General features: G+C 40.1%; 1 protein-coding gene across 7 annotated transcripts in view; it reads right to left on the bottom strand.

Moving 5' to 3' along the window:
- The window catches only part of TBC1D5 (TBC1 domain family member 5), a 364,302-nt gene that overhangs the window by 106,046 nt on the left and 232,350 nt on the right, over nt 1-25,906 (bottom strand). For 6 of the 7 annotated variants that reach the window (XM_065587056.1, XM_065587057.1, XM_065587055.1 and 3 more), the window contains 4 exons: nt 11,483-11,591; nt 9,386-9,475; nt 9,204-9,275; nt 8,188-8,255 (listed from right to left, as the gene is read on the bottom strand). In XM_065587056.1, the coding sequence (XP_065443128.1) occupies nt 8,188-8,255; nt 9,204-9,275; nt 9,386-9,475; nt 11,483-11,591 (339 nt within the window). Of the gene's footprint in view, nt 1-8,187; nt 8,256-9,203; nt 9,276-9,385; nt 9,476-11,482; nt 11,592-20,297; nt 20,426-25,906 lie in introns of those variants that run through there. The other variant, XM_065587061.1, reaches the window with a different exon arrangement.

Below are 25,906 nucleotides of genomic sequence, written 5' to 3' on the forward strand. Positions count from 1 at the left end.
GAAGTTCTTCAACAAGACTAGGATAAATAAACTCCCATTTATCCTAGTCTTGTTGAACCTTTCTATAATGCCTAATCATGCTATCAGATTTTCAGAAGCGGCAGTCTGGGGGACAACCTTAATTTCAAGAAATCACTTGATACTTTTGCAGAAATAAAATTTGTGACAGGAGAGAATGAGCTATGAACAAGTGTTAAAAAACTTAAGAGGCAGGAAATAGAAGATGTCAGAAGGCTGGGGAAAATCCTATTGCCCAGTAATCCAAGGCAATGCAAATATTAATGTGTAACTACTGGCAAGCAATGTATTCCTGTACAATCTGCTCCTGGAACATTCAAAGGAGAGGCAAAAAGATTTAAAGTTATACAGGATGTTCCTCAAAAAATAAGCCCAAACAAAGCAGCCTGGATTTGAGAAGGCTCCACACTTGCGAGAAATAGTGACTGTTTGAAACCGTAACAAACAAAAGAAGAGGGTACAGTGCAGAGAACTAGACAAAGGAATAGAACAGGGGTGGCCAACTTGAGCCTGAGAAGGCGCCAGAATTTACCAATGTACATTGCCAAAGAGCCACCGTAATATGTCAGCAGCCTCCCATCAGCTCTCCCCCGCCACGCCCAGAGCCTCCCACCCACCGGCAGCCCCGCCAATCAGCGCCTCCCATTCCCTCCCCGCACCTCCCGATCAGCTGTTTCATGGCGTGCTGGAGGCTCTGGGGGGAGGGGGAGGAGCGAGGGCACTGCAGGCTCAGGGGAGGCGGCGAGAAGGGGTGGAGTGGGGGCAGTGAGCCCCCCCGGCACATTGTAAAGTTGGCACCTGTAGCTCCCGCCCCAGAGTTGGTGCCTATCCAAGGAGCTGCATATTAAATTCTGAAGAGCTGCATGTGGCTCCGGAGCCACAGGTTGGCCACCCCTGGAATAGAAGAACACTTCAAAAGATAACTCAGAACTGTAGTGTCTATTGTCTATTGGTCAGCAGACTGATTGTTGACACTTATTCCTGAAAGTCTGCTTAATTTTTCTAGTAATTAAAATAAACACATAGCAGTGGCTGACAACTCTCAAAGAATGCCTTGTGTTTAAGTTTTCACTTTCCAGGCTGTGAATAGGTGCATATGTGAAACCTGGTTGTGTGTGCACAACCAAATATTTTGTGTATATTACATAGGAACAAATGAATGACTATGTTATGTTCAATGTCTCTACTGTCCACCTCTAAGAGTGTGAAAATGTAAACACAAGCTGCTATTTTGGTGTGATCACCCAAATATGGCAGGTTTTTCTTCTTTAACATTATAACATTGGGCAGATTATCAAGATTAACACGCCAAAATCAATTCTATTCAATTACTCATGGAAATGTTTTTGCTTCAGTGAGATTAAAAATGTGATACTGAGGGAGAGGTGTTGAAGTTGTTCCTTTAAAATATCCAAAAATTTGGGCAAACATACATTTTTAACATAAGACTGAACTATGTTTTAAATGTGTATTGGAACAGCCTCTTCTAACCTTTTCCTCTATCATAGATGATAACAGTGAAAGAAGGCTATAGCAGAACAGTTGAGGGAGGAGATAAAATAAGTGAAATACTGCAATTGGGCTCATTATTCACACTTATTTTGTAAAGAGAATAGTTTTGTTATTATTGTGTTGACCATTCAAAAGGAATTTGCAGATATACAATGGAAAAGATAGATTAGATAGATAGAGGTTCAGATGGTGCTCAGGGGTTGGAACAGTTTAATTATCTCAGGTCTTTAGCATCAGTTCCTATGTCAGAAACTATAGCCCAAAAGGAAGTGTAACACGAAATATCTGCTTGGAGAAAGACAAGTGAGTGATTATGGATAAAACTGTACAGTGCCAAGCATAATGGGGCCTCTAGGTGCTACCAGACTATAAATTATCCAAAAATAAAAGCTTCATGTAAAGTAAAATATGAACAGGACATCAGGTACTCCAGTTAGCGCAGTACTTCTGCCTTCCATTTCTGGCTTTTGCACTGTCTTCTTGTGCCTGGCTGTGTAAATTACTTAACTCTATGGCTTAGATTAACCAGCTGCAAAGTGGATACAATACTGCCAACCCCAAATGTTAAAAAATGAGAATTATTTGGAAATCGTTTTAAAGACAAATTTGGTGTTCTTTCATTTAGCTGCTGGTTTTTAAGCCATTAGGGTTCAGTGGGATCACATTTTCATGCTTTTTGCCACAACCAGGAGGGCTAGAACCATTTCTTTAAATAAAAACTCAGATTCTCACATATTCATTTGATTCCAGTAGCTAAGATTAAGAAGAACACCAATTATAATGACACTTGAGAGAAAACTGTGAGAGTTAGCAACACTGTGGGTACTCACAAAAATAATAAAGGCTTAATTATTTAATGCTCAAAAAATGCTTTGAAATCCTCAGATGTGAGCCACTATACAAATGCCAGGTATTGAGGCACAGTTAGGTGACTTGAAAATGGTGGCATTGAAGATAACAAGCAAGGTATTAGGCAGTGCCATTACTACGGATTTTAGTGTCCGAAGCGAGCAAGCATATTAGTGCCCCCAACTAGAGTCCTGCGTGGGACTATTTTTTTTAATCCCACTCCCATCCTGCCCCACAATACCTACTCCCACCTGCTCCCGCACTGTTTGTTGAATTTTTATCCCACTCCCACTATTAAGGCAGCGGGTCCTGCAGGATCCCCATCCCAGAGAGTAGCGGGACTGGGATCCCGCAGGTCCTGCTGCCATAATAGTGGGAGTGGGATAAAAATTCAACAAGCAATGTGGGAGCAGATGGAACTGGGAGCAGATATTGGGAGCGGGATTAAAAACAAAAAAAACAAAAAACCACAGTCCTCCCATGCTGCAAACAACATGAACGTTCCTGCCAGCAGCCTCCACTCTCGGGCTGCCCAGCTCTGAAGGCAGCGCTGCCAGCAGCAGCAACACAGAAGGAAGGGTGGCATGGTATGGTAACTGGACCCATGGATCCCAGTCCCACTGGAGGTCCCTTACCATTTTTTTTTGTCCATCCCATTTTTTTTTTTGCCTCCTCCCCCACCAGCTTTGTGTCCTAAATGGCTACCCCGTTCACCCTGCCCTGGTTGTGGCCTTGATATTGGGCTGAAGAATATAACATTTTCCTGGCATTTGATGGGAAAAATGTTAGACCAACAGTTGGAAACTTGTCTGCATTTGTAATAATCACATTACTGTAAAGGAAGGACACATCTGAGACTTCAAAGGTACAGTACAGCCAGGGCCGGCTCTAGGATTTTTGCCACCCCAAGCAAAATCAATTTTGGCCGCCCCATTTTTTTTCTTACCCCCACCCCCCCCGCCCCGCCTCAACTCCGCCCCTTCCCCCAAATCCCCAGCCCTGCCTCCTCCCCCAGGCTCTCAAGCCTAGGAGGGAGGGGGAGAAGCGGCGCGCGAATCAGCTGTGTCGTGCACCGCGGCCGCTCGGGATCTCCCCCTCCCTTCCAGGTTTGAGAGCCTGGGAGGGAGGGCGAGCAGCGGCCCGCGAATCAGCTGTTTCGCGCGCCGCAGCCGCTTGGGATCTCCCCCTCCCTCCCAGGTTTGAGAGCCTGGGAGGGAGGGCGAGCAGCAGCTAAAAATGTGCCGCCCCAAGCACCAGCTTATTTTGCTGGTGCCTAGAGCCGGCCCTGAGTACAGGGGATGGCAATCAATGTAATTTAGGATTTTGAAGATATTATTTATGAAGGACTGTTATTCAGCCCTGCCCTATGGAGTTTAGGAAAGAAAGAAACAAAGAAAACTCAAAAATACACAAAAGATATCTCTGAGTATCTAACAATATCAGAGATTCTGGAAGGAAGGATAATAATGAACTCATGAATAAACTGGCTGAAGTGTTAATTATGGTAAATGCAAACACAAGAGACCATGATGCATAAGAGAGAACTATCAGCTCAGGAAGAATTTTGCAGAGAATATTAGTGTACAATTAAAGTCTGTTTTAGAAGTACAGTACCTTCAGATCAAAAGAAGAAAGAAACATTTTAGAAAAAAATAGGGTACTATGTCTAATTACAGCTCAGAGTGAGGATCACATTAAAAACAGGTATTTTTTCATCATGTTTTATTGCAGCTAGTGGGAGCAAATGAATGAGCACTGAAGTCTGCTTTAAAAAAATACCCTCACTTCATACAAGTGAAAGTCAGGGTGAGTGAATTGTTTTTCTAAAAGTTAATTTAAGATATTTAGGGGCTCCAGAGGCACACTTTCTTTCTTTTCTCAGACAGATCCCCCACCCTCTGCTCTACTGGGCCGTACTTTATCAGCAGGGGTGGGAAAACCCCACCAAGGATTGCATAAACTGCCAGAAGTGCAGAAACTATTGCTACTATTTCAACAATTTGGGGTTGGAAGAGGAAAGAAAAGAAACTGTCCCTTTCCCCAGGAATACTGGGCTACCCAAAGGCAACACGGGGCCTGTGAAGAAATGAGCTTCTAGGCACCCCCAAAAGAATTAGGTCAAATAGGGGAAAGACAGCAGCAAGCACAGTGGGGCAAATAGAAAAATACCTCTCCCCAAAATAAGAGGTTGAAACTATAGTAAAAAACAGATTTATCAGACACACAGATTAACACAATTTGTTGAGGAAGAGTCAAAACTGCTTTTGTAAAGGAAAATCATGCCTCATCAAGGTACAGAGAACGGCAACAAAAATGATTAAGGGTATGGAACAGCTTCTGTATGAGGTTAAAAAGACTGGGACTGTTCAGCTTGGAAAAGAGATGAGTAAGGGGAGGGATGTGATAGAAGTCTATAAAATCATGAATGGTGTGGAGAAAATGAATAAGGACACATTATTTACACCTTTACACAACACAAGAACCAAGTGGCACCCAATGAAATTAGCGGGCAGCAGGTTCAAAACAAACAAAAGGAAGTACTTCTTCACACAACACACCATCAACCTGTGGAACTCATTGTAAGGGGATGTTGAAGGCAAAAAGTGTAAGTGTCTTCAAAAAGACAATTCAATGAGTTCGTGGTAGATAGGCCCATCAACTGCATAGATGCTCCTTTCTTCCCAGCTCTCTCATAACCTTGGAAAGACGGACAAAGCTGCTCTACTTCACCTCCCCCAACCTAAGTTGTTTTTCTTTGAAACAATAGCAGCTGCCACTACTTCTCTTCAGACATATAGATCTTGATGTACAAATCCATTTTAGCAGCAGGCAGAGGTTTTATTGTAAAAGGGGAAACACAGGAGATGGTCCAGTGAGCATCCCTACAAATTATTTTAACTTGGAATGTTTGAGAGACTGGTTCAAGACTGGCTATTCAGAATCCTAACTTAAAAGAAAAGAAGGTGATGCCAGTGAATGGACCGATATCTTAGTTTGAGTACACAGATGTATCCTCACAAATACAAAATAATTTGTACACATTTTATAGCATTAAAATAATTTTTTGCATCTGAGGTGAAACAGTTGGTTTCTGAGACAGAGAGCTGGGAAGAACTTTTAAAAGCTATGCTTTAGCTTCTACATATTTTATTAATAGAAAATACACCAGCATTGTTCTTTAGTGCATTTGCTGAATGACAGTAATTAATCATGCCTTTCTTACATCTACTATGAGTAACTATTGTGTAAGCTCAGATAGGAATTTCTTTTTTAGTGGAATAATAGAATACAGTATGATAGTGGCAGGCTGGTAGTGGCTGCTATATATAATTAAGTTTAGGTTAGTACTTTCGTTATAACCACCTATTTTCACAGCTTTCTGAAAAGCTTCTCATTTGAGGCAGAAACTAACCATGCTTGGTTAAAGCTCAAAAGTGAATATTTCTGTAAAGCTGCAGAAAAATCAATTCTGATACCTCTCAGCTCTTGGATAGCGAAACAAGAAACTTCATCATTTAGATTTTCATCACGAATAACTTAAAATTGGCTTATCAAAAACCTTTAATACTTTGCTTGTAAATAGTTCTTATTAAGGAATAGGCCCCTTTCCCAGATTTAATTTGAAAAATATTCAAACATTAAATTATTTAAAAGTCAGTTCTGAATATGCTGAATAACCTGCTAAAATTTTAGCAGGGCCTAATAAGCCAGACTCACATTCTGACTTTCCCAATGCAGTGTTCCAACTTGGCTTCGTGGGGGATTGTAAATGTCTGCTTGAAACATACACCATAATTCTCAAAAAATGCAAATTACAGTTATATCTTTCTGTTGCTCTTTCAGGTATGCTGCTGTCATATTAACCCAGCCTTGTAGAAAAATGTTTTCAGCAGTAGAAAATGTATGAATTCGCCTCTCTCACAGTCCCATTTATTTAAATTAATTTTGAAATGTAAAATTTAGAACCTATTACAGAAACTCCAACCTAAAAAAAAAAATCACATTTCTGTCCAAGTTTATTAATGCTTACTATTGTTACATTTAAGATTACTATAACTGAAAGATTAAAGAAAATGATTTTTTGCAGTTTTTCTAGTGTGGTTACTTTGTGCTTGTGTATGCAGCTGATTTCTCAGATTCACATGTATAGCAAGCTAATCCATTTACTCTGTTGGATTGTGAGGGTATTTCATGCAATAACAAGGTAAATGAAAACTTTTTTAGAATGTGAAAATCACAAAAATAGCACCCCGAACCATTTTAAATTTTATATTTATTTATGACATTTAAAATTGATAGAGTCCCATTAAATGCTAACCCTGGCAGTTTAGCCTATCTTCCGCCCATCCATTTTTAATAAGAATTTAAATGAAAAATTATGAATACAACATTAAAAACTGTGTTAAACACAAAAGCCAGGAAATGTAAACTAACATTTTCATAGGAAAATTAACTCATTCACTTTACATATAACATGTTTTATGATTAGCTAGGCAATTAAATAAGTATGTACTGTATGTGCAATGTAGGTAAATTAATGTTACTATGAGAATTTTAATTTTCACATTTCATGACTTATTTTGATACTGATGACTTGTGATGAAGCACTTATTTTTGGAAGTAGACAATATTTTGGATAAATGGCCATGCGGAATGTTCATTATTCACATTTATTTAGATAAATGGACAACAAAGATATCCATTCATTGTGCTCCATTGCCAACGTCAGAGCAGTCTGGACTTTATATTCTTTTTTTACAATGGTCCTCTAACTACCATATCTATCACTATACTAATGTTCATTCCCCACTTATAGTTTAGATATGTATATATTTTAATCTTAGAACATCCTGAACCATTTCCATTTACAAACAAAAATTACCATCTGTGAGAACTTACATTAAAGCACATTCAGATTTTAATTATACTACAGACAAAAATGCATTCAAACAGGTCTAGGGATGGACATACAAAATATTCCAGAAACCGATATTAATGATTCTTCCTTATTGCTTTGTTTTTATCCATTTATATAGTAAATGAAATGTGTTAAAGATAAGGTTTTTTAAAAGACTGAGACCAATACTATCTTATTTCAAGTTATAAGTAAAACGTATGCCATATAGTGTAGTAACATGTCACATCTTTAAAAGTCTATAATTCAATTTAATTAGATTTACACATTACAGTCAGTAATCCAACCCTGATAAAATATTTTCAGGAAGTGAATATTCTAACTCAGAAAAGTTTCTAAACAGGAATAACCTAAGGGTCAAAAAGATGAAAGAATAGTCACAGAGATGTTAGGGCAAATTTTAAAAGGCATCTGTGACAAACAACACTAGAAAAATGATACTTAAAAATAGAAATGCTAAACTTCTCTCGATGAATGACATTTCTCACTAATTACATACTGCTTTTTATTATTGATTGAATAAGTGTTAAGAATTACAGAAAATCATCTGTTCAATCTTTTATTATGAACATAATTTAGTCAAAAGACCTGTCAGTTATTCTTACTCAATTTTTGTTTCATACAGAAAACTGTATTTTATATTTAATATAACATTTTCTAATATCTTAATTTAGGAGAACTTCATTTCAATCCCATGAACAAATCTCTAGAGTTTAATATTTAACTCAATACTTTTTTCTCCTTTTTCTCTCAAAGAAAACTTTTCCATACACGCACACACACCAATCCTTGTATTGTAATAAAATTTTAGGTCAAGAAACACAAAGCAGTGTCACAGCATAAAAAAACAAAGTTAGAATTTTATAAAGAAAGTTCCTTATAGGTCTACATACGTTCTTGTCACATCTTGTTCAATCATTGCTCGAAGCTCTTTATCCTGGAAAAATTTGTTCCAAAGGGACTGAAAAAAGGCAAAATAATTGCATGAAACAAAAAAATACTACAATACCTTAGTCTTGTATAGAAAGTTCTATCTGCAAAGTGCTGTAAAAATTTAACCAATTAATCCTCAGCATTGCTGGGAGGTAAGTATTATTACTATTTTACAGATGAAGAAACAGACAGCTAGGTTAGTGACTTGCCCATGGCCTCACAGTAAGTCAGTGTTGAGCAGGGATTAAAACTCATGAGTTTCTGGCCTTCCTAGCTCCATGCGCAATCCACTGGACCACATTAATTTTCAAGATTCAGAAGCAGTTACAAATTGACTTAACTTGCACATTGGCCAATTATTAGCAAGTGAACTATTGAGCCCTGGCAGAAATAAATCAAGTAGGGAATGCATGACAATAAAATACGAGTCACACAAAGGAGATCTCTCTAGTCCCTCAAATACACTATGCAAAGGAGAGTCTCATATGTGGAGTAGAAGGAGATAACTAATTATTAATGTAAAAAAGCCTAAATTGAAATATAGCTTAAATTAACTTCAGTGACTTCTGTATCTGTACTTGTGCTCCTCTTTTTCCTCTGCCATCCAGGTCCCATTCACCAACCCCTCTCAAAAGCTAACCTGAATGAAGACTGCTCATTTTACCCTTCCAATTTCAGTAAGGCCCTAGAAAAGAGTCTTTGCTGATGACTCCAAGGCTTGTCTATAACTGGACCTACGTTTGGGTCTATTGCATGTAAAGTCCCTCCCCATTTTCAGGCTATAGATGTTCCTATTTTCATTATCGGGCTTTTGATGTTCTGTTTCATAACTGAATTGTCCTTTCAAATGTCTCTCTATACAACACGGGGAACACAGAAATAAATTAAAACACATCAGTTATTGGTTATTAATTTGAGAACAAAACAGAAATGCACAGAACACTGCTCCAGCACAAATATCTGAGGCTCAGCTTACCCCCTCATCTTGTGAAAGTGGATTGTTGATGATCAGATCCTGCTGTCCAGCTTTCCGAGGGTTTGTAATATGCTGGGGGGAAAAACAGAACATGGTTTCTACTTTCGGACTTCTCTCATATCGGAAGTACTGTTCCAATATCCAGGCATAGGAGTGGAAGATGCTTTTTATATTCTACTTACTATTTCTTTAATCTTGTTATACCATGTTCTTAATTTTGAAGTTTTATTTATCCACTGACTTCTGTCTGGTGGTAGAACATTTAGAAACAGCTATCAACAAAGGAAAAGATGTATTTGTTAGAAAGAGAAGAATTTCATCACCTTAATGTAACTTTCCAAATAAAAGTCCTATAGGACAGTCTAAATCATCTCAAGGATGAGAAGTGATATTAAAAAAATAAAGATTCTACACAAGTATGATACAGTAAAAAACCTAGAAGTGATATCCAGGCCTCAGAATTTAATCTCCAAAAACAACTGATAAGAAGCTAGAATCTAGTTCTGAGATACAACAGAAAGGTCCAGCAACAATCTATGGGGCAGAACCTCAGCTGGTATAAATTCTTAGACCTCCATCGAAATCAGTGAAGCTATGACAATTTACCTCAGCTGAGGATCTGCCTTTACAGATTCAGGTTTCCAAAACAGATAAAAAATATAGGAAGAGATCAAAGTAGAAAAATATAACATTGGAGCTGCAGGCATAGCATGAATGGAGATGATGCAACATATTTACAACCAATGAGATTATAGAAGAGAAGCTAGGTATTCAAAAATATATTCTATCTGAGATAAACTGGAAGGACAACTGTGGACCAAAAAACCATCCTCCACACTTCTTTGAGGTAGTTTACAGGCCTGGCGTTGCAAGATGAGGTCCAGAAAATATGTAGTCTAAGCTCTGAATTTTATAGGATAAATGTTCTTTTATATTTGTGTGTTGGAGGATCAGACACCCAGGGATGTAAATTTCCCCCTTTGAACTGGGGAAGATTATTTGAAATAGATGTAAGATATTGACAAACATTAGTACTATTTGCTCATTTTTAAAAGAGGTAAAAGTTTTCTTTTTTAAACATTCTAAACTAGTCTTAAAATAGTTGGGAGATACTGTCAAGAACATAAATGCCTCCAAACAATTCTTTTTAGAATATTCAGTATTAAGAACTTAATGAAAACTTTGGACATTTTCAAACACGTATCCTAAAAATAGGCACTTAAATCCACACACAGTTTTCCAAATTAAAATGGACTGATTTTCAGAGGTGATAAGCTCCTCTTCATTTAATTTAAATTGAAGTTATCGATGCTCAGCACCTCTGAAATAAGGCCGTTTTTATTTAGGTGGCTAAATACAGATTTAGGCAACTAATTCTAGGACACAAGGAAGAATAGGCTGGTACAAAAATGTTTGGGTACAAATTCTGGGGCAGCCATTTTCCTGCCCTTCCTGAAGAAAAATATTTTTTATAAAATTGTAAAACTGTTTAATATTGTATACATTCAACTTCTTTGGTTACTTTCACTTACTCTGTGTATTTTACGTTTCTTTTTGTAGGTCTTTGTGCTAATGTCAAGCTGAAAAACTTCCACCTCAAGTGAAGTAACTTATCACTCATCACATACAGCAAGTGTATTGGGGAAGACAATCTCCTCTATCAGGGAGAGAAAGCCCTGACCTCTGTGTTACACATTATTTTAGATCTCCATCCTGTGTATCTCAATATTATTTATTTTTCCCAAAGAGGAAAAAAGGTTTCTGATGGCCCTTCTTGTTTTGCATGACTGGAAGTTCCTACATTATCCAGAAACTACAAAAAGGCTATGAATCTCCTAATTTTCTCTTTCTTATTGGGAAAGATTCTCCAGTTGCTGCTTAGGGAGAGGCAGTACGTAGGTTATAAACAAGTTAAAGTTAGTCCCTAAAATATGAATTATAGGCCAAAGTCCCCCTTTTCACTCAATATGCGTGTTTTCAATGTAAAAACAGTATCAGGAAACATGGATGTGTCACACGGAATTGTACACTAAAAATAAAATGCTACGCAACACAAAGATGTTTTTTCATATAAATCCTTCACTATCACCAGTAATTCAGCTTTAAGGCGACACAATATGATTAGCAAATGTCCTATGAATTATAAAATGGATAGGAAAACATTGGAATGAAGTCTCTTGGAAAATTCAGTAATTCTTTGCATCAACAATTTTCCAACGCATCAGGTAATGTGTTGATATATTGCAACCACAAACTGTAAATAAATATTTTCTTCTTACCTTCCAGCAAACACTACGGAACCTGCTGCTTCTCAGCTGCCCATTAATCCCCTTCAGCCGTATTGTTGCCAAGTAATTGTTGTTTACAAATAGTTCTTCCCATTCTTTACTACATGAAAGAAAAGAAGGAATGAACATTATTAAAAACCCTCAGCTGACTTAAGGGCTATATCACACTAAGTAATTTTGGATAAGCAGAAGGAAGGGAACTTTTTTAATGTATATATTTAGTTGTGTACTGTTTCTAAACGCATGGCTGTCTTTTTGGACACATTTCTTCTCTGGATTTAATGAATATGTAGATCGCTATAATTATGCCAGCAACTGAAATTCATAATGTCTATGGAGGCTATTCCATTTTCTCTAAAATGTTGGTACTGCAGTTCAGTGAATAAACAAGAAAAATGAATATTAATATAAGCACATTCATGTTTCAGCCATAGACAAAGAGGTACCTATTCCAAAAATATGCAACAGAAAAGTATACTGTTGACTGTATTAGTTCCTCACATGACATATTTGCATAAATGAACCTTCTTTTCTTCTTAATGTCAAGCTGGGCAGTTAAGCATAATAGAAGAGGACTTTCTTTAACATTTAGTGCTATTTACTATTGAAATCACTTCAACTTCTTTCTACATGATCAGTTTTAAAATTTTAACAGGTGCTAGCAAATTTAAAAAAACATCAAAAAATTAAAAAGCCTCACTGTATAAACTGTTAAAGGCAAGCTTGAGTACCTTGCAGTACCTATGGCTGACTAGATAAACAACCTAAATATGCCTCCCAGGCATGCAGACACCAGGGGCCTAACACCTGTGCCTCATTAATATACAAGTAAATCTGCTCTACTGGGAAACAATTGGAAATTAATTGTCCCAAACCATTTACTGAGTTTGAATAAAAGAATTAGACCTATATTTCGTACATCTTCCTCTGAATTGAATCTCAAGAGTACTACTAGCCACTTGATGATCTAACTAAAGTAACCCAGACCTTCTCAGAAAGACTTCCTGAAGTCAATCACAAATTCAAACAGTAATTTTACTGTAAATCATCAGGGACACATTCAGGGGCATATGTGCCTCAGCAGCATGTTGTTGTTGTTGTTGTTAAAGTTATGTCCTTCTCTTAGGAGATTCACTTGGTTTCCTAGAAAGAAACTAAACCAGAAATGGAGAAATCACTCTTCATCTCAAGGGGTGATCATATCAGATCTCATTGCCTAAATAGGGTCAAGATAAGTCAGGCAGGTGCTGTAAGAACTTCTGCCCCCCCTCCCCCCCTGTTCCTCTGAGATCATTCTGAACAAATACCCCAAATGTGACTGTTGGGGCACTATGCTGGTGGAGATGTCATTTTTCAGTTAAGAGGAGGTGAATTTCTCATAGCATTGTTTTCTACCTTAAGGAGTTACTTCTAGGCCCAGTTCCTTGGCTGCAGCTGAAGAGCTAAACAAAATTTGGGGTGGTATGTGAAGGCTGCTTTAAGAAATCTTTGGGCTCCTCCAATTTTGGTCTGTCTGGGCTAAAGGTTGCTTTAACTTGTGCCATCTGCCAACAGCCCCAAGGGGCTCTAGGGTGACCAGACAGCAAGTGTGAAAAATCAGGACAGGGGTGGGAGGTAATAGGCGCCTATATAAGACAAAGCCCCAAATATCGGGACTGTCCCTATAAAATCGGGACATCTGGTCACGCTTAATGGGCTCATATGGCAGCAGATTGCCAAGGTGCATGGGAGTGCCAGCTCTGACCCCTACAATGTCAGCCAGAAGCGGGTATGACATGATAGAGCCAGCACAGTGACTTCTATGCCAGAGGATCTTGTTTCTATGCTGGCTATTCTGGCTTTAGGGCTGCTTTGTGCTGGATGTGTAGTGTAAAGTGGACACAGTTTAAGGGAGAATCTGGCCCGTTTCAATTTAAACATGGGTAACTACAGTATTCTGCCTACCTAAATTCCCCTGTGGTTTCTACTGGATACAGTATTCTTTATTTCCTTTCCTAACCAGTTTTGTAGCATCACTGATGCCATTATAACAGCTGCCAAGCAGGTCATATTGTATACACACTTGATCAAATGCTGGTGTCAGTTACAGTTTTCAAAGTGAATTATATTCACTGAATTACTCTGTACTGACATGGCCATGCCAGCTAGGGTGACCAGATGTCCCAATTTTATAGGGACCGTCCCGATTTTTGGGTCTTTTCTTATAAGACCCACCCCCGTCCTGATTTTTCATATTTGCTGTCTGGTCACCCTAATGTCAGCTGAGTTAGTGCAGATGTAAGCGAGTGTAACTGAGAACAGAATCTGTCCCAATATGTTTATTACAGAAGTTGCCAGTGGTGACTGTTTTACAGCAGCTCATTTTTTTTAAAGTCTCACTATAACTTAGATTTCACATATCAGCAAAACTTCCAAAACATTCCTCTGCTTTTGTGCTGAACATTTCTAGGCTTGCTCTCTGTCCAAGTTATTTTGGAAAATTTGAGCAAAATGACTTCAACAGTTTGAGTTACTGGAGTGGAAATGATCTATTTTTCTCTGTGTAACTAAATTCTGAAGACATGTTTTCAACAGGCCTACAGTAAAACAGCTGAAACTAAAATCTGGCATGTGTATAATCCACACCCTGTTTGGACTTGTGGAAAAACAAACAAAAAAGTTATAAGCAACTGCAAAAATTACTCTGAGCACACTCAGTAGCAGAGTTTAACGAAGTTCTGCCCCCGCTGGACATGACTCAACAATGCTCTTTGACCAGCCAGGCATGCACAGAGGTCGCTGCTCAGACATTTTACATGATGGAAATTTAACATTTATTTGGAATTTAACAAAAAATAAGCCAGGAAAACCAGCTTTAAATCAGAGACTGAAGAAGATAAGGTGTTTAAAAAAAATAAAAAATCCCACAATTTTCAGGCTATTTACCATATTGGCGACATTCTACAACATTCAACAAATATTTAGCTTTAATTTTTTCAAAATATTTTTTAAAAGATTTTCTTCAAAGATGATGTATCCTCCACAAAGTAAACTCACACACAGGTGCTTCATTAACCCAAGTTTGCAGAAAATTTCCAAGTCAAAATTAAATGAGCAATGAAGATTGGAACTCAGGTCTACCACACCCCATTTGCTTCACTGAGGTGTGAACTTCAAGAGCCACTTGGAACCATTTAAACCAGGGGTAGGCAACCTATGGCATGCATGCCAAAGTCGGCACGCGAGCTGATTTTCAGTGGCACTCACACTGCCTGGGTCCTGGCCACCAGTCTGGGGAGCTCTGCATTTTAATTTAATTTTAAATGAAGCTTCTTAAACATTTTAAAAACCTTATTTACTTTACATGCAACAATAGTTTAGTTATATACACCTCTACCCCGCTATAACGCGACCCGATATAACACGGGTTCGCATATAGCGCGGTAGCAGCGGGGCTCGGGCGGCGTTTTGAAGGGTCCAGGGCTCCGGCTGCTGCGGGGAGCCCCAGGCCCTTTAAATCACCGCTGGAGCCCTGCCGCCCCTACCCGGGGCTGCAGCAGCAGGGCTCCGCCAGCGATTTAAAGGGCCTGGAGCGCCCTGCAGCTGGAGCCCTAGGCTCTTAAATCACAGCTGGAGCCCTGCCACCCCTACCCCGATATAACGGCGTTTCACCTATAACGTGGTAGGGATATTCGGCTCCCCGCGACCGCATTATATTGCGGAGAGGTGTATTGTAGACTTATAGAAAGAGATCTTCTAAAAACGTTAAAATGTATTACTGGCACGCGAAACCTTAAATTAGAGTGAATAAATGGAAACTCGGCACACCACTTCTAAAAGGTTGCCGACCCCTGATTTAAACCATTAATAAGCAAAAGCAATTGTTTTATATCATACTAGAAAATTAAATGCAAACGCATGTGTTGATACAACACTTGGATTGCATAATTAAAATAAAGGAAAATGCAAATTTTAATATTTGGGCTGTCTTGCACGTATTTTGTATTTTTGTATTCCTGTTTAACGGGTTAAATGTGTAGCCTAATATATTAGTGTTCATATTTTAAAGTTTACATTATAAAATATGCAGCTGAAATAATGTTACTTATAGAACCTCAACTTCTACATTTCTTACCTTGCTTTTGACTGCATCTTTAATGGCAAATGTGTGCCATAGAAGTATTATTGGAGTGAATTTGGGATAGCTGCATTACTTACATGTGAAAAAGTACTCTATGCTCATGAATGGGAAGGGAGGCAGATCTCTGGAATGAAAGCTTAGTCTGCAGGTGGCTAAGGAGTCAGCTTCTCTCCCTTAGAGCTCAGTAGCTTAGTGGCTCTGGGAAGAAGGATAAAGGAGTTTGAGGTGCAAGTGGTGTTCTCGTCCATCCTCCCTGTGCAGGGAAAAGGCCTGGGTAGAGCCCGCTGAATTGTGGAAGTCAACGAATGGCTACGTAGGCGGTGTCGGAGAGAAGGCTTTGGATTCTTCGACCATGGGATGGTATTCCAAGGACGAGGAGTGCTAGGCAGAGACGGGCTCCACCTAACGAAGAGAGGGATGAGCATCTTTGCAAGCAGGCTGGCTAACCTAGTGAGGAGTGCTTTAAACTAGGTTCACCGGGGGAAGGAGACCAAAGCCCTGAGGTAACTGGGGAAATGGGATACCGGGAGGAAGCACGAGCAGGAGAGTGCAAGAGGGGAGGACTCCTGTCTCAGACTGAGAAAGCGGGACAATCAGCAAGTTATCTTAAGTGCCTATACACAAATGCAAGAAGCCTGGGAAACAAGCAGAGAACTGGAAGTCCTGGCATAATCGAGGAACTATGATGTCATTGGAATAACAGAGACTTGGTGGGATAACTCACATGACTGGAGTACTGTCATGGATGGATATAAACTGTTCAGGAAGGACAGGAAGGGCAGAAAAGGTGGGGGAGTTACATTGTATGTAAGAGAGGAGTATGACTGCTCAGAGCTCCAGTATGAAAGTGCAGAAAAACCTGAGAGTCTCTGGATTAAGTTTAGAAGTGTGAGCAACAAGGGTGATGTCGTGGTGGGCGTCTGCTATAGACCACCAGACCAGGGGATGAGGTGGACGAGGCTTTCTTCCGGCAACTAGCAGAAGTTACTAGATTGCAGGCCCTGGTTCTCATGGGAGACTTTAATCACCCTAATATCTGCTGGGAGAGCAATACAGTGGTGCACAGACAATCCAGAAAGTTTTTGGAAAGTGTAGGGGACAATTTCCTGGTGCAAGTGCTGGAGGAACCAACTAGGGGCAGAGCTCTTCTAGACCTGCTTCTCACAAACCGGGAAGAATTAGTAGGGGAAGCAAAAGTGGATGGGAACCTGGGAGGCAGTGACCATGAGTTGGTTGAGTTCAGGATCCTGACACAAGGAAGAAAGGAGAACAGCAGAATACGGACCCTGGACTTCAGAAAAGCAGACTGACTCCCTCAGGGAGCTGATGGGCAAGATCCCCTGGGAGAATAACATGAGGGGGAAAGGAGTCCAGGAAAGCTGGCTGTATTTTAAAGAATCCTTATTGAGGTTGCAGGAAAAAAACATCCCAATGTGTAGAAAGAACAGTAAATATGGCAGGCGACCAGCTTGGCTTAACAGTGAAATCCTTGCTGACCTTAAACGCAAAAAAGAAGCTTACAAGAAGTGGAAGATTGGACAAATGACCAGGGAGGAGTATAAAAATATTGCTCAGGCATGCAGGAGTGAAATCAGGAAGGCCAAATCACACTTGGAGTTGCAGCTAGCAAGAGATGTTAAGAGTAACAAGAAGGGTTTCTTCAGGTATGTTAGCAACAAGAAGAAAGTCAAGGAAAGTGTGGCCCCTTACTGAATGAGGGAGGCAACCTAGTAACAGAGGATGTGGAAAAAGCTAATGTACTCAATGATTTTTTTGCCTCTGTCTTCACGAACAAGGTCACCTCCCAGACTACTGCACTGGGCAACACAGTATGGGGAGAAGGTGACCATCCTCTGTGGAGAAAGAAGTGGTTCGGGACTATTTAGAAAAACTGGACGAGCTCAAGTCCATGGGGCCGGATGCGCTGCATCCGTGGGTGCTAAAGGAGTTGGCAGATGTGATTGCAGAGCCATTGGCCATTATCTCTGAAAACTCATGGGGATCAGGGGAGGTCCCGGATGACTGGAAAAAGGCTAATGTAGTGCCCATCTTTAAAAAAGGGAAGGAGGAGGATCCAGGGAACTACAGGCCAGTCAGCCTCACCTTAGTCCCTGGAAAAATCATGGAGCAGGTCCTCAAGGAATCAATTCTGAAACAATTAGAGGAGAGGAAAGTGCTCAGGAACAGTCAGCATGGATTCACCAAGAGCAAGTCATGCCTGACTAACCTAATTGCCTTCTATGAGGAGATACCTGGCTCTGTGGATGAGGGGAAAGCAGTGGATGTGTTATTCCTTGACTTTAGCAAAGCTTTTGATACAGTCTTCCACAGTATTCTTGCCACCAAGTTAAAGAAGTATGGGCTGCATGAATGGACTATAAGGTGGATAGAAAGCTGGCTAGATCGTCGGGCTGAACGAGTAGTGATCAACGGATCCATGTCTAGTTGGCAGCCGGTTTCAAGCGGAGTTCCCCAAGGGTCGGTCCTTGTTCAATATCTTCATTAATGATCTGGAGGATGGTGTGGACTGCACTCTCAGCAAGTTTGCACATGACACTAAACTGGGAGGAGTGGTAGATACGCTGGAGGATAGGGATAGGATACAGAGGGACCTAGACAAATTAGAGGATTGGGCCAAAAGAAACCTGATGAGGTTCAACAAGGACAAGTGCAGAGTCCTGCACTTAGGATGGAAGAATCCCATGCACTGTTACAGACTAGAGACCGAATGGCTAGGAAGCAGTTCTGCAGAAAAGGACCTAGGGGTTACAGTGGACGAGAAGCTGGATATGAGTCAACAGTGTGCCCTTGTTGCCAAGAAGGCTAACGGCATTTTGGGCTGTATAAGTAGGGGCATTGCCAGCAGATCGAGGGACGTGATCATTCCCCTCTATTCAACATTGGTGAGGCCTCGTCTGGAGTACTGTGTCCAGTTTTGGGCACCACACTACAAGGAGGATGTGGAAAAATTGGAAGGAGTCCAGCGGAGGGCAACAAAAATGATTAGGGGGCTGGAGCACATGACTTATGAGGAAAGGCTGAGGGAACTGGGATTGTTTAGTCTGCAGAAGAGAAGAAAGGGGAGGGGGGATTTGAGAGCTGCTTTCAACTACCTGAAAGGGGGTTCCAAAAGGGATGGCTCTAGACTGTTCTCAGTGGTACCTGATGACAGAACAAGGAGTATTAGTCTCAAGTTGCAGTGGGGGAGGTTTAGGTTGGATATTAGTAAAAACTTTTTCACTAGGAGGGTGGTGAACACTGGAATGGGTTACCTAGGGAGGTGGTGGAATCTCCTTCCTTAGAGGTTTTTAAGGTCAGGCTTGACAAAGCCCTGGCCGGGATGATTTAGTTGGGAATTGGTCCTGCTTTGAGCAGGGGGTTGGACTAGATGACCTCCTGAGGTCCCTTCCAACCCTGATATTCTATGATTAGACACCTCAGTTCTCTCTCTCTTCTCTATTCTTCTATTCTTCATATGTATGTTTTCATATGTATGCTAAGGAATTTTAGATTCCAGCTTGCTCCATTCACGCATACTCTCTAAGTTACAAGAAAAAACAATGAGCTCTTAGAAATCTTCTTTGACGGGGTCACTGGTCTGGTGGATAAAGGGAAGCTGTAGATTTGGTATATCTTCATTTTAATAAAGCTTTTCACATAGTCCCAAATAACATGCTCATAACCACACAAGAAAAATGTGGCTTAGGTTAAATTACTATAAGGTGGGTGCACAACTAGTTGAACGGCTGTATTAAAAGAATAGTAATCAATGGTTTGCTGTCAAACTGGTAGAGTGCATATAAGTGAAGGCACGCAGGGGTCAGTCTGGGTCCAATACTATTCAATATTTTCATTAATGACTTCACTAATGGAGTGGAGAGTGTGCTTTAAAAATCTGAAGATGACATTAGATCGGGAGGGGTTGCAAGCACTTTTGAATTCTAATCCTGTCCTCCAAGCAACTTTGACAAATTAGAGAATCAGCCTGAAATCAACACAATGAAATTCAAAAAAGACAAGTGCAAAGTACTTCACATAGGAAGGAAAAACCAAACACAACCACACACTAAGTTCCCATTTTGGGAATAAACTGGCTAGACTGAATAACAGCTGAAAAGGTTCTGGGGGGGGATTATAAGTGGATCACAAAGTAAATATGTCCCAGCAATGTGATGTAGCTGTGAAAAAGGCTAATATTCTGAGATGTATGAACAGGAGTGTCCTATGTAAGACACAGGAAGAATTATCCCACTCTAGTCCATTCTGGTGAGGCCTCAGCTGGAGTACTGTGTCCAATTCTGGGCACCACACTTCAAGAAAGATGTGGACAAATTGGAGCGTGTTCAGAGGAGAACAACAAAAATGATAAAAGGTTTAGAAAATCTGACCTATGAGGAAAGGTTAAAAAAACTGGGCATGTTTAGTCTTAATAAAAGATGACTGAGGGGAAACCTTAACAGTCTTTAAATATGTTAAGGGCTGTTATAAAGAGGACAGTGATCAATTGTTCTCCATGCCCACTGAGGGTAGGATAAAAAGTAATGGGCTTAATATGCAGCAAGGGAGATTTAGGTTAGATATTAGGAAAAACTAACTATAAAGACAGTTAGGCTCTGGAATAGGCTTTTCAGTGAGGTTGTGGAATCCCCATCACTGGAGATGTTTAAGAACAGGTTGGACAAATACCTGCCAGGGATGATCTAGGTTTACTTGGTCCTGCCGCAACACAGGGCTCTGGATGTGAAGATCTCTAGAAGTCCCTTGCAGGCCTACATTTCGCGACTCTAATTCTATGAATCTGCAGGAGGAGACAAATGCTTTCTTTTATCCAGACTTTTTTCAGAAGATATCAGATTTCAGTGGATCAAACAATTAGGTACCTGAGATACTGGTTTGTAGCAAGAATCAATTACTGATTATTTCTAATACCTATCCCATGAAGCGAGGAGAGGTGCCTTGTTCACAAAACTGAAGTGTCTGTCCCATGCTTCCTCCACTTGGAAAAGGTATGTGTGGAAAAGGAGTAGGTAACATGCCTCAGTGGACTCCTCTGATCCTGTGTCCTCTACACCTATTTTTCTCACCCACTCTATTTGGATGAAGAAAGGTAAATGCCCTTCTTCTGGAGGACCTGAATGATCTTATCCACTAATCAAGTAAAATGTATCCTACAGCAAAATGCTCAGGGCACAAGGCATTTTCTTCTGGAGATGAGCCTTCCATGGCCACGATCCCATGTACAGGTTATCTTCTAGAGGGGTATCCCAGAATAAATGAATCTACAGGTGTACCTTGCATGGACCTGTGTACGCCCACTGCTTTTTTTAAATTGTGGGTTCTTTTGAAATTCCACCCACCCACCCACCTGTGGGAATCACTGTAACTGAGATAGTGACCCTAACATCTTTGCAGGAAAAAAGGTGATGTGCCTTGCTTGTGCTTACTGTGGTTTAGCTGGAAATTCTCCAAAAAAGGGTCCAGAAAGGGGGGGGGGGGAAATCTTCTGTTGCCTCATTGTGTTCCTTTTTCCTGACTCCTGTTCAGATCTTTTAAATATTTTTAAGTGTATTCCTGTATTTTTCCCTTAGTACTCAATAATTTGGAAAGTAATGGAAGCTTCGTCCTTCAAATAATTCCCACATGCTTTTTGTTTATTTGCTGATGGTCTGAGCCAGACATGGACTGTGAAATGTTGGGCTGCCTCAAAGAACCCAAAATTGATTGATCAGGGGGACTGCTCTCATATCACTGCTCAAGGGTTTCCTCTGCCCATCTCTCTGATACCTATTTATTAACCTCCTGAAGATGATCTTTCCCCTTGGAGGAGAACTAACATGGGATCCACACAATGACCTGAAATCTGAGCGTAAGTGCCTGGACGCAAAAAGGAAAGACTTTTGTTAAAGACTGCTGTGACCCACAGGAGAAGCTACTGTTCACTGTTCATTGTAGCATGTTCTTTGCTGTGTGGTCCCACTGCTTGGTTGCTGAGCTTGAAGGAACAATGACTAGGCCCCATAAAGAATGAAAAGATGACTTACCCTTTTGGAAATTAAGGATCAGAAATCCTTATGGCATTCGCTTGCTCTGCTGAGGCCTAAGCAGCAGCAGCTGCACCATCTTCCCACTGCCTATGTGCAGCTGGAAGGGGAGCAGAAGCATTATAAGTATTATGATCAGCAACAATGGTTGCTAAGCTGAAACTGAATGTGCCAGCAGCTGAAACTACTTTTCGCATGAAGCTACTCCAGGAGATGGAATTCACACCACAAGAAGGTGGAGTCCACTCAGATAGTAGGAGCCTCTCCATTTTATCCATGGCTGCTGAACTACAGGGACAGCCTGCCATACCCTGCCACCTGGCTGAGATTAGGGTGTGAAGGAGGGATCCAGTGTGATCCTTTCCCGAGCTGGGGTGAATTGAGTGGCTCTGTAACACTTAAAGGAAAAAGGAAGTACTATACCTATATAGAAAGAGGGAGAATAATGGGCAGAATTTTACTTCTATTTTAGGAGTGAGTGAGGTTCCGTGGCCTGCAATGATCATAATGGTCCCTTCTGATCTTAAAGTCTATGAGTTTATAGTTTTGACCTAGGCACTCTGGGTAAAATTTTCACACATGCTGGCCTAAGTGACTTAGGCTCCTAAGCCCCATTTTCATAAGTGGCCTTGGCATCTGGGAGCTTAAAACTTATTAAAAGTCAATGGTACTTTGTTTCTATGTCACTTAGGTGCTTCTGAAAAAAGAAATGTTACCCTCTTTGCCTTTTCTGCACCACTGAGATGGCAGAGTAGCAGGAGACTGCAAAGTCTCAGAGAGGAATTATTTCTCTGAAATCCAGTCCAAACGATGTAATTAGGAGCCAAAACAGAGAAGGATAAGAATATTTTGTTCTGGTAAGTAATTCTGGCGTTTATTGAATAAGGATTTTCTACTATTCTGAAGAGGACGCGGTTTGGCTGTTGTAGTTCTGGAAGGGGAGCTGAAAGGGAGACTTTTCAATGAATAGAGCTTAGCTCCTATGCCAGCAGCTCCCAGATCTGCTGACTCCAGATTTACAACATAATGGAAAACCTGAAGTAAAATATATGGACATCAATATGCTAAAGAATGTGGCTTGAGCCTACCCAAAGACACTATGACATAAATAAGTTCTATTCAGATAGATCAAAAGGAGAAAGAGGAAGGGAGAGTCGAAATCCTACTAATCTACATCAGGTAACTGTTGTAGGATATGGAACATAACATTGTACCCAAAAATAGGACCGTTCTATGATCCTGTTGATTTACATGAACACATGTCCTAGGAAGTCTACTAGCTACAACAAGGAGCCTTTACACAGTATAGCATTCAAACAAGGTAGGATTTCATATTGGACACCAGGCATTAAAATCAGTGGAAGTAAAGAGGTGGAAATTAGGAACATCAGCAAAATGGGAAAAGCTTGAGCATTAGGACTGCAGGTGCCAAGATCAACCAGATAAACACTGTTATCTATAATTACTTCATTTTTAGCTTAAATCACAGGTAATGAGGGAACTCGTACTATCTAAAAGGCAATTAGGAACTGTACACGGCTCTTCTGCTTCCTGTATCTGAAAATATTTTAAACTTATTTTTATTTAAAGATTTTTTTTCATTATGAAGCACAACAGTTTAATCCTTAAAACAATATTCAGATAACAAATGTTACACACGGTAGCCCAGGAGAGGATATTATAGCACTACTGTTGGGGCTCAAGCATTTACACTTAGATTCCAGATCATGATCTATATCCCAGGCTGGTCCCCTGCTCTCGGTCACTACTCAAGTGGGGAGAAAAAGGGATCCCCAGCAGAATGACCCCAAAGAAATGGGTTAAAAAAAATTTAAGCAATGCTGTTACTGTCAGAAAAAAAGATGTGAAGTACCACAATGTACCTGGGCCCAGTAAACCTGATTTGCCATTTTTATTCAGTTTACTTATTTAAAATGTTTTTATTTAAATTTGTTGAGACCCCAACTCAACCTCCACAAGCACCCAATGAAGCAACAAGTTACTGATGCTATATGCTGTCAGACTAAATGATTTCCCTAATTATTGTGCCTTATGCTCTGCAATTTGAGGTCATTATTGATGGGAAAATCTGAATATCTAAATGTAATATTTACATTTAAATGAAAGCAACAGCTCTTGTCAAACATACAGCTCCTGCATGCATCCAAGAAACACACAGAATTTGTTTTATTTATGACAGCATAAAACGGCATTTTGAAAAGGGGAAGTAGCAGAAAGCAATGTGATGAAAGTACAGGCGTTTACTGCACAAAAATGGGAAAATAAAAAAAAATGGTATTTGTGAGGACCACTCAACAAGTATATAGAGCAAAACAAACCTGAAACAAAGATAGTTTATTCACCCTCAAGCACCACATTCCCCATCTGGACTAGTGACTGTTTTTGCTTGGAAAATACAATTATTTTTCCTGTTCTGTCCAGAACTTCCACACAGATATAGCATGCGGAGAAAATCTTGGGTCCACTATGAAGTCATATTAATCGAACTCAGGTCTCATTTATCTACCTAAGGTACTTATATGATCCCCATTTAGGCACTTAAAGTGTTAAGCACTCAGAAAATCCCATTGCTCATGAGAGAAGAGAGGTGAATGGCACCTCTAGTTCCTGCATGGAAGAGAGACAGATACTCTTTACAACTGAGGTAGGAGAGAAAGCAAGTGAGGACCTTGGAGGCAATAACTTTGAGAATTCCAATTACTAGTAAGAAAGCTGTATTTTTCACCATCATGACATTGCATTGCTAGGACTCCTCATTTAAGTAATGACCACAAGTCCACTGCCAGAAGAATACAGCTGATTGCTTTATTTTTTGTATACACTTTTCTACAGCAATCACTGTGATCAAGAACTCTTCATAAACATCAGAAATGTCCTCATTTTTACAGATGGGAAAACTGTGGCAAAGGAAAACAGAGCAATCTGTCCAAGGTCAGGTAGGAAGTCTGTGGGTGGTACTATGTTTCAAGCTATATTTAACTGTTCTGCAAATCTTAGAAAACATGACAAAAGAAGACAGAAGCAATAATGACCAAATAAGCTCCAGGGAGGATGCTGTCTTGTCTCCTGTCAAGTTCTAAGCTAATTCTACTAAAGCCTTTTCAACCACCTAGTCAGGACAGGGAAATTCATCAGCTGATAAGCACAGGAACCTGCCATTGGATCAGACCTGTAGTTCATCCAGTATCCTATGACAGTGGCTAACACCAGATGCTTCAGACGAACCTGCAGGAGACAGATGTGGGGTAATTTGCTAACCTCATCCCAAACAGGTCTCATTCTGACCTCTAATAGTTAGAAGTTGTCTTTAGCTCTGAAGCATGAGGTTTAATATCCCTTCAAAAATTTGTTAGCATTAACTATAAGAACTTTGGATATTCTTGTTAGCTATATATATATGTACAATCTCCTTTTAAATCTTCCGAAGATCTTGACCTTAGTGACATGTGGCAATGAGACAGGGATGTGGCAGTAAGTTGCACAGCCTAATTACACAATGTGTAAAAGTAAGTTTTTAATTTGCCACCTTTTGATTTAACTGAATACCCCCTCCTTCTTGTGTTGTTAGACAAGGAGAACAGAAGCTCCTGATCTACTTTCTCTATATCACTCATTATTTAATATGCTTTTATCATGACCCCTCTTATTCATCTCCTTTCTAAGGCAAATAATCAGAACTTTTTCCAATCTGTTATGAGGGTTTTTCCATGCCCCATATCAATCAAATCACATTGCCCTTCTCTGAACCCCCAGCAATATCCTTTTTGAGACTGGGGTGCCAGTACTACGCTGATATTCCAGATGAGGCCACACCACTGATTTCTATAATGCATTATAATATTTTCTGTTTTGCTCTTCATCCCATTCCTTGTACATCCTAACATCTTGTTTGGTTTTTTTTGACTGCAGTTGCACATTGAGTAGAGGTGTTCATTGAGCGGACTACAAGGATGCTCGAAGAGCAGTATCCACGCAGGAAAGTTATTTAGAACCATGTAAGGTATACAAGTATTAATTTTTTTCCCCTCTGCATTTATCAACATTGAACTTCACTGTGTTGCCCATTAACTTAGTTTGGTTAGGCTCCTCTGAAATTACTCAGTCCTCACTAACCTAAATAACTGTCATATCTGTAAATTTTGGCACCTCACTGCTCACTGCCCTTTCCAGATCATTAATATAACTGGCAGCATTGAAACTAGTAGGGGACCTTGAGAAACCTTTTGTCAAGAA

The sequence above is a fragment of the Chrysemys picta genome, chromosome 2 (assembly GCF_011386835.1).
Source record: "Chrysemys picta bellii isolate R12L10 chromosome 2, ASM1138683v2, whole genome shotgun sequence".
NCBI classification, from domain to species: domain Eukaryota; kingdom Metazoa; phylum Chordata; order Testudines; family Emydidae; genus Chrysemys; species Chrysemys picta.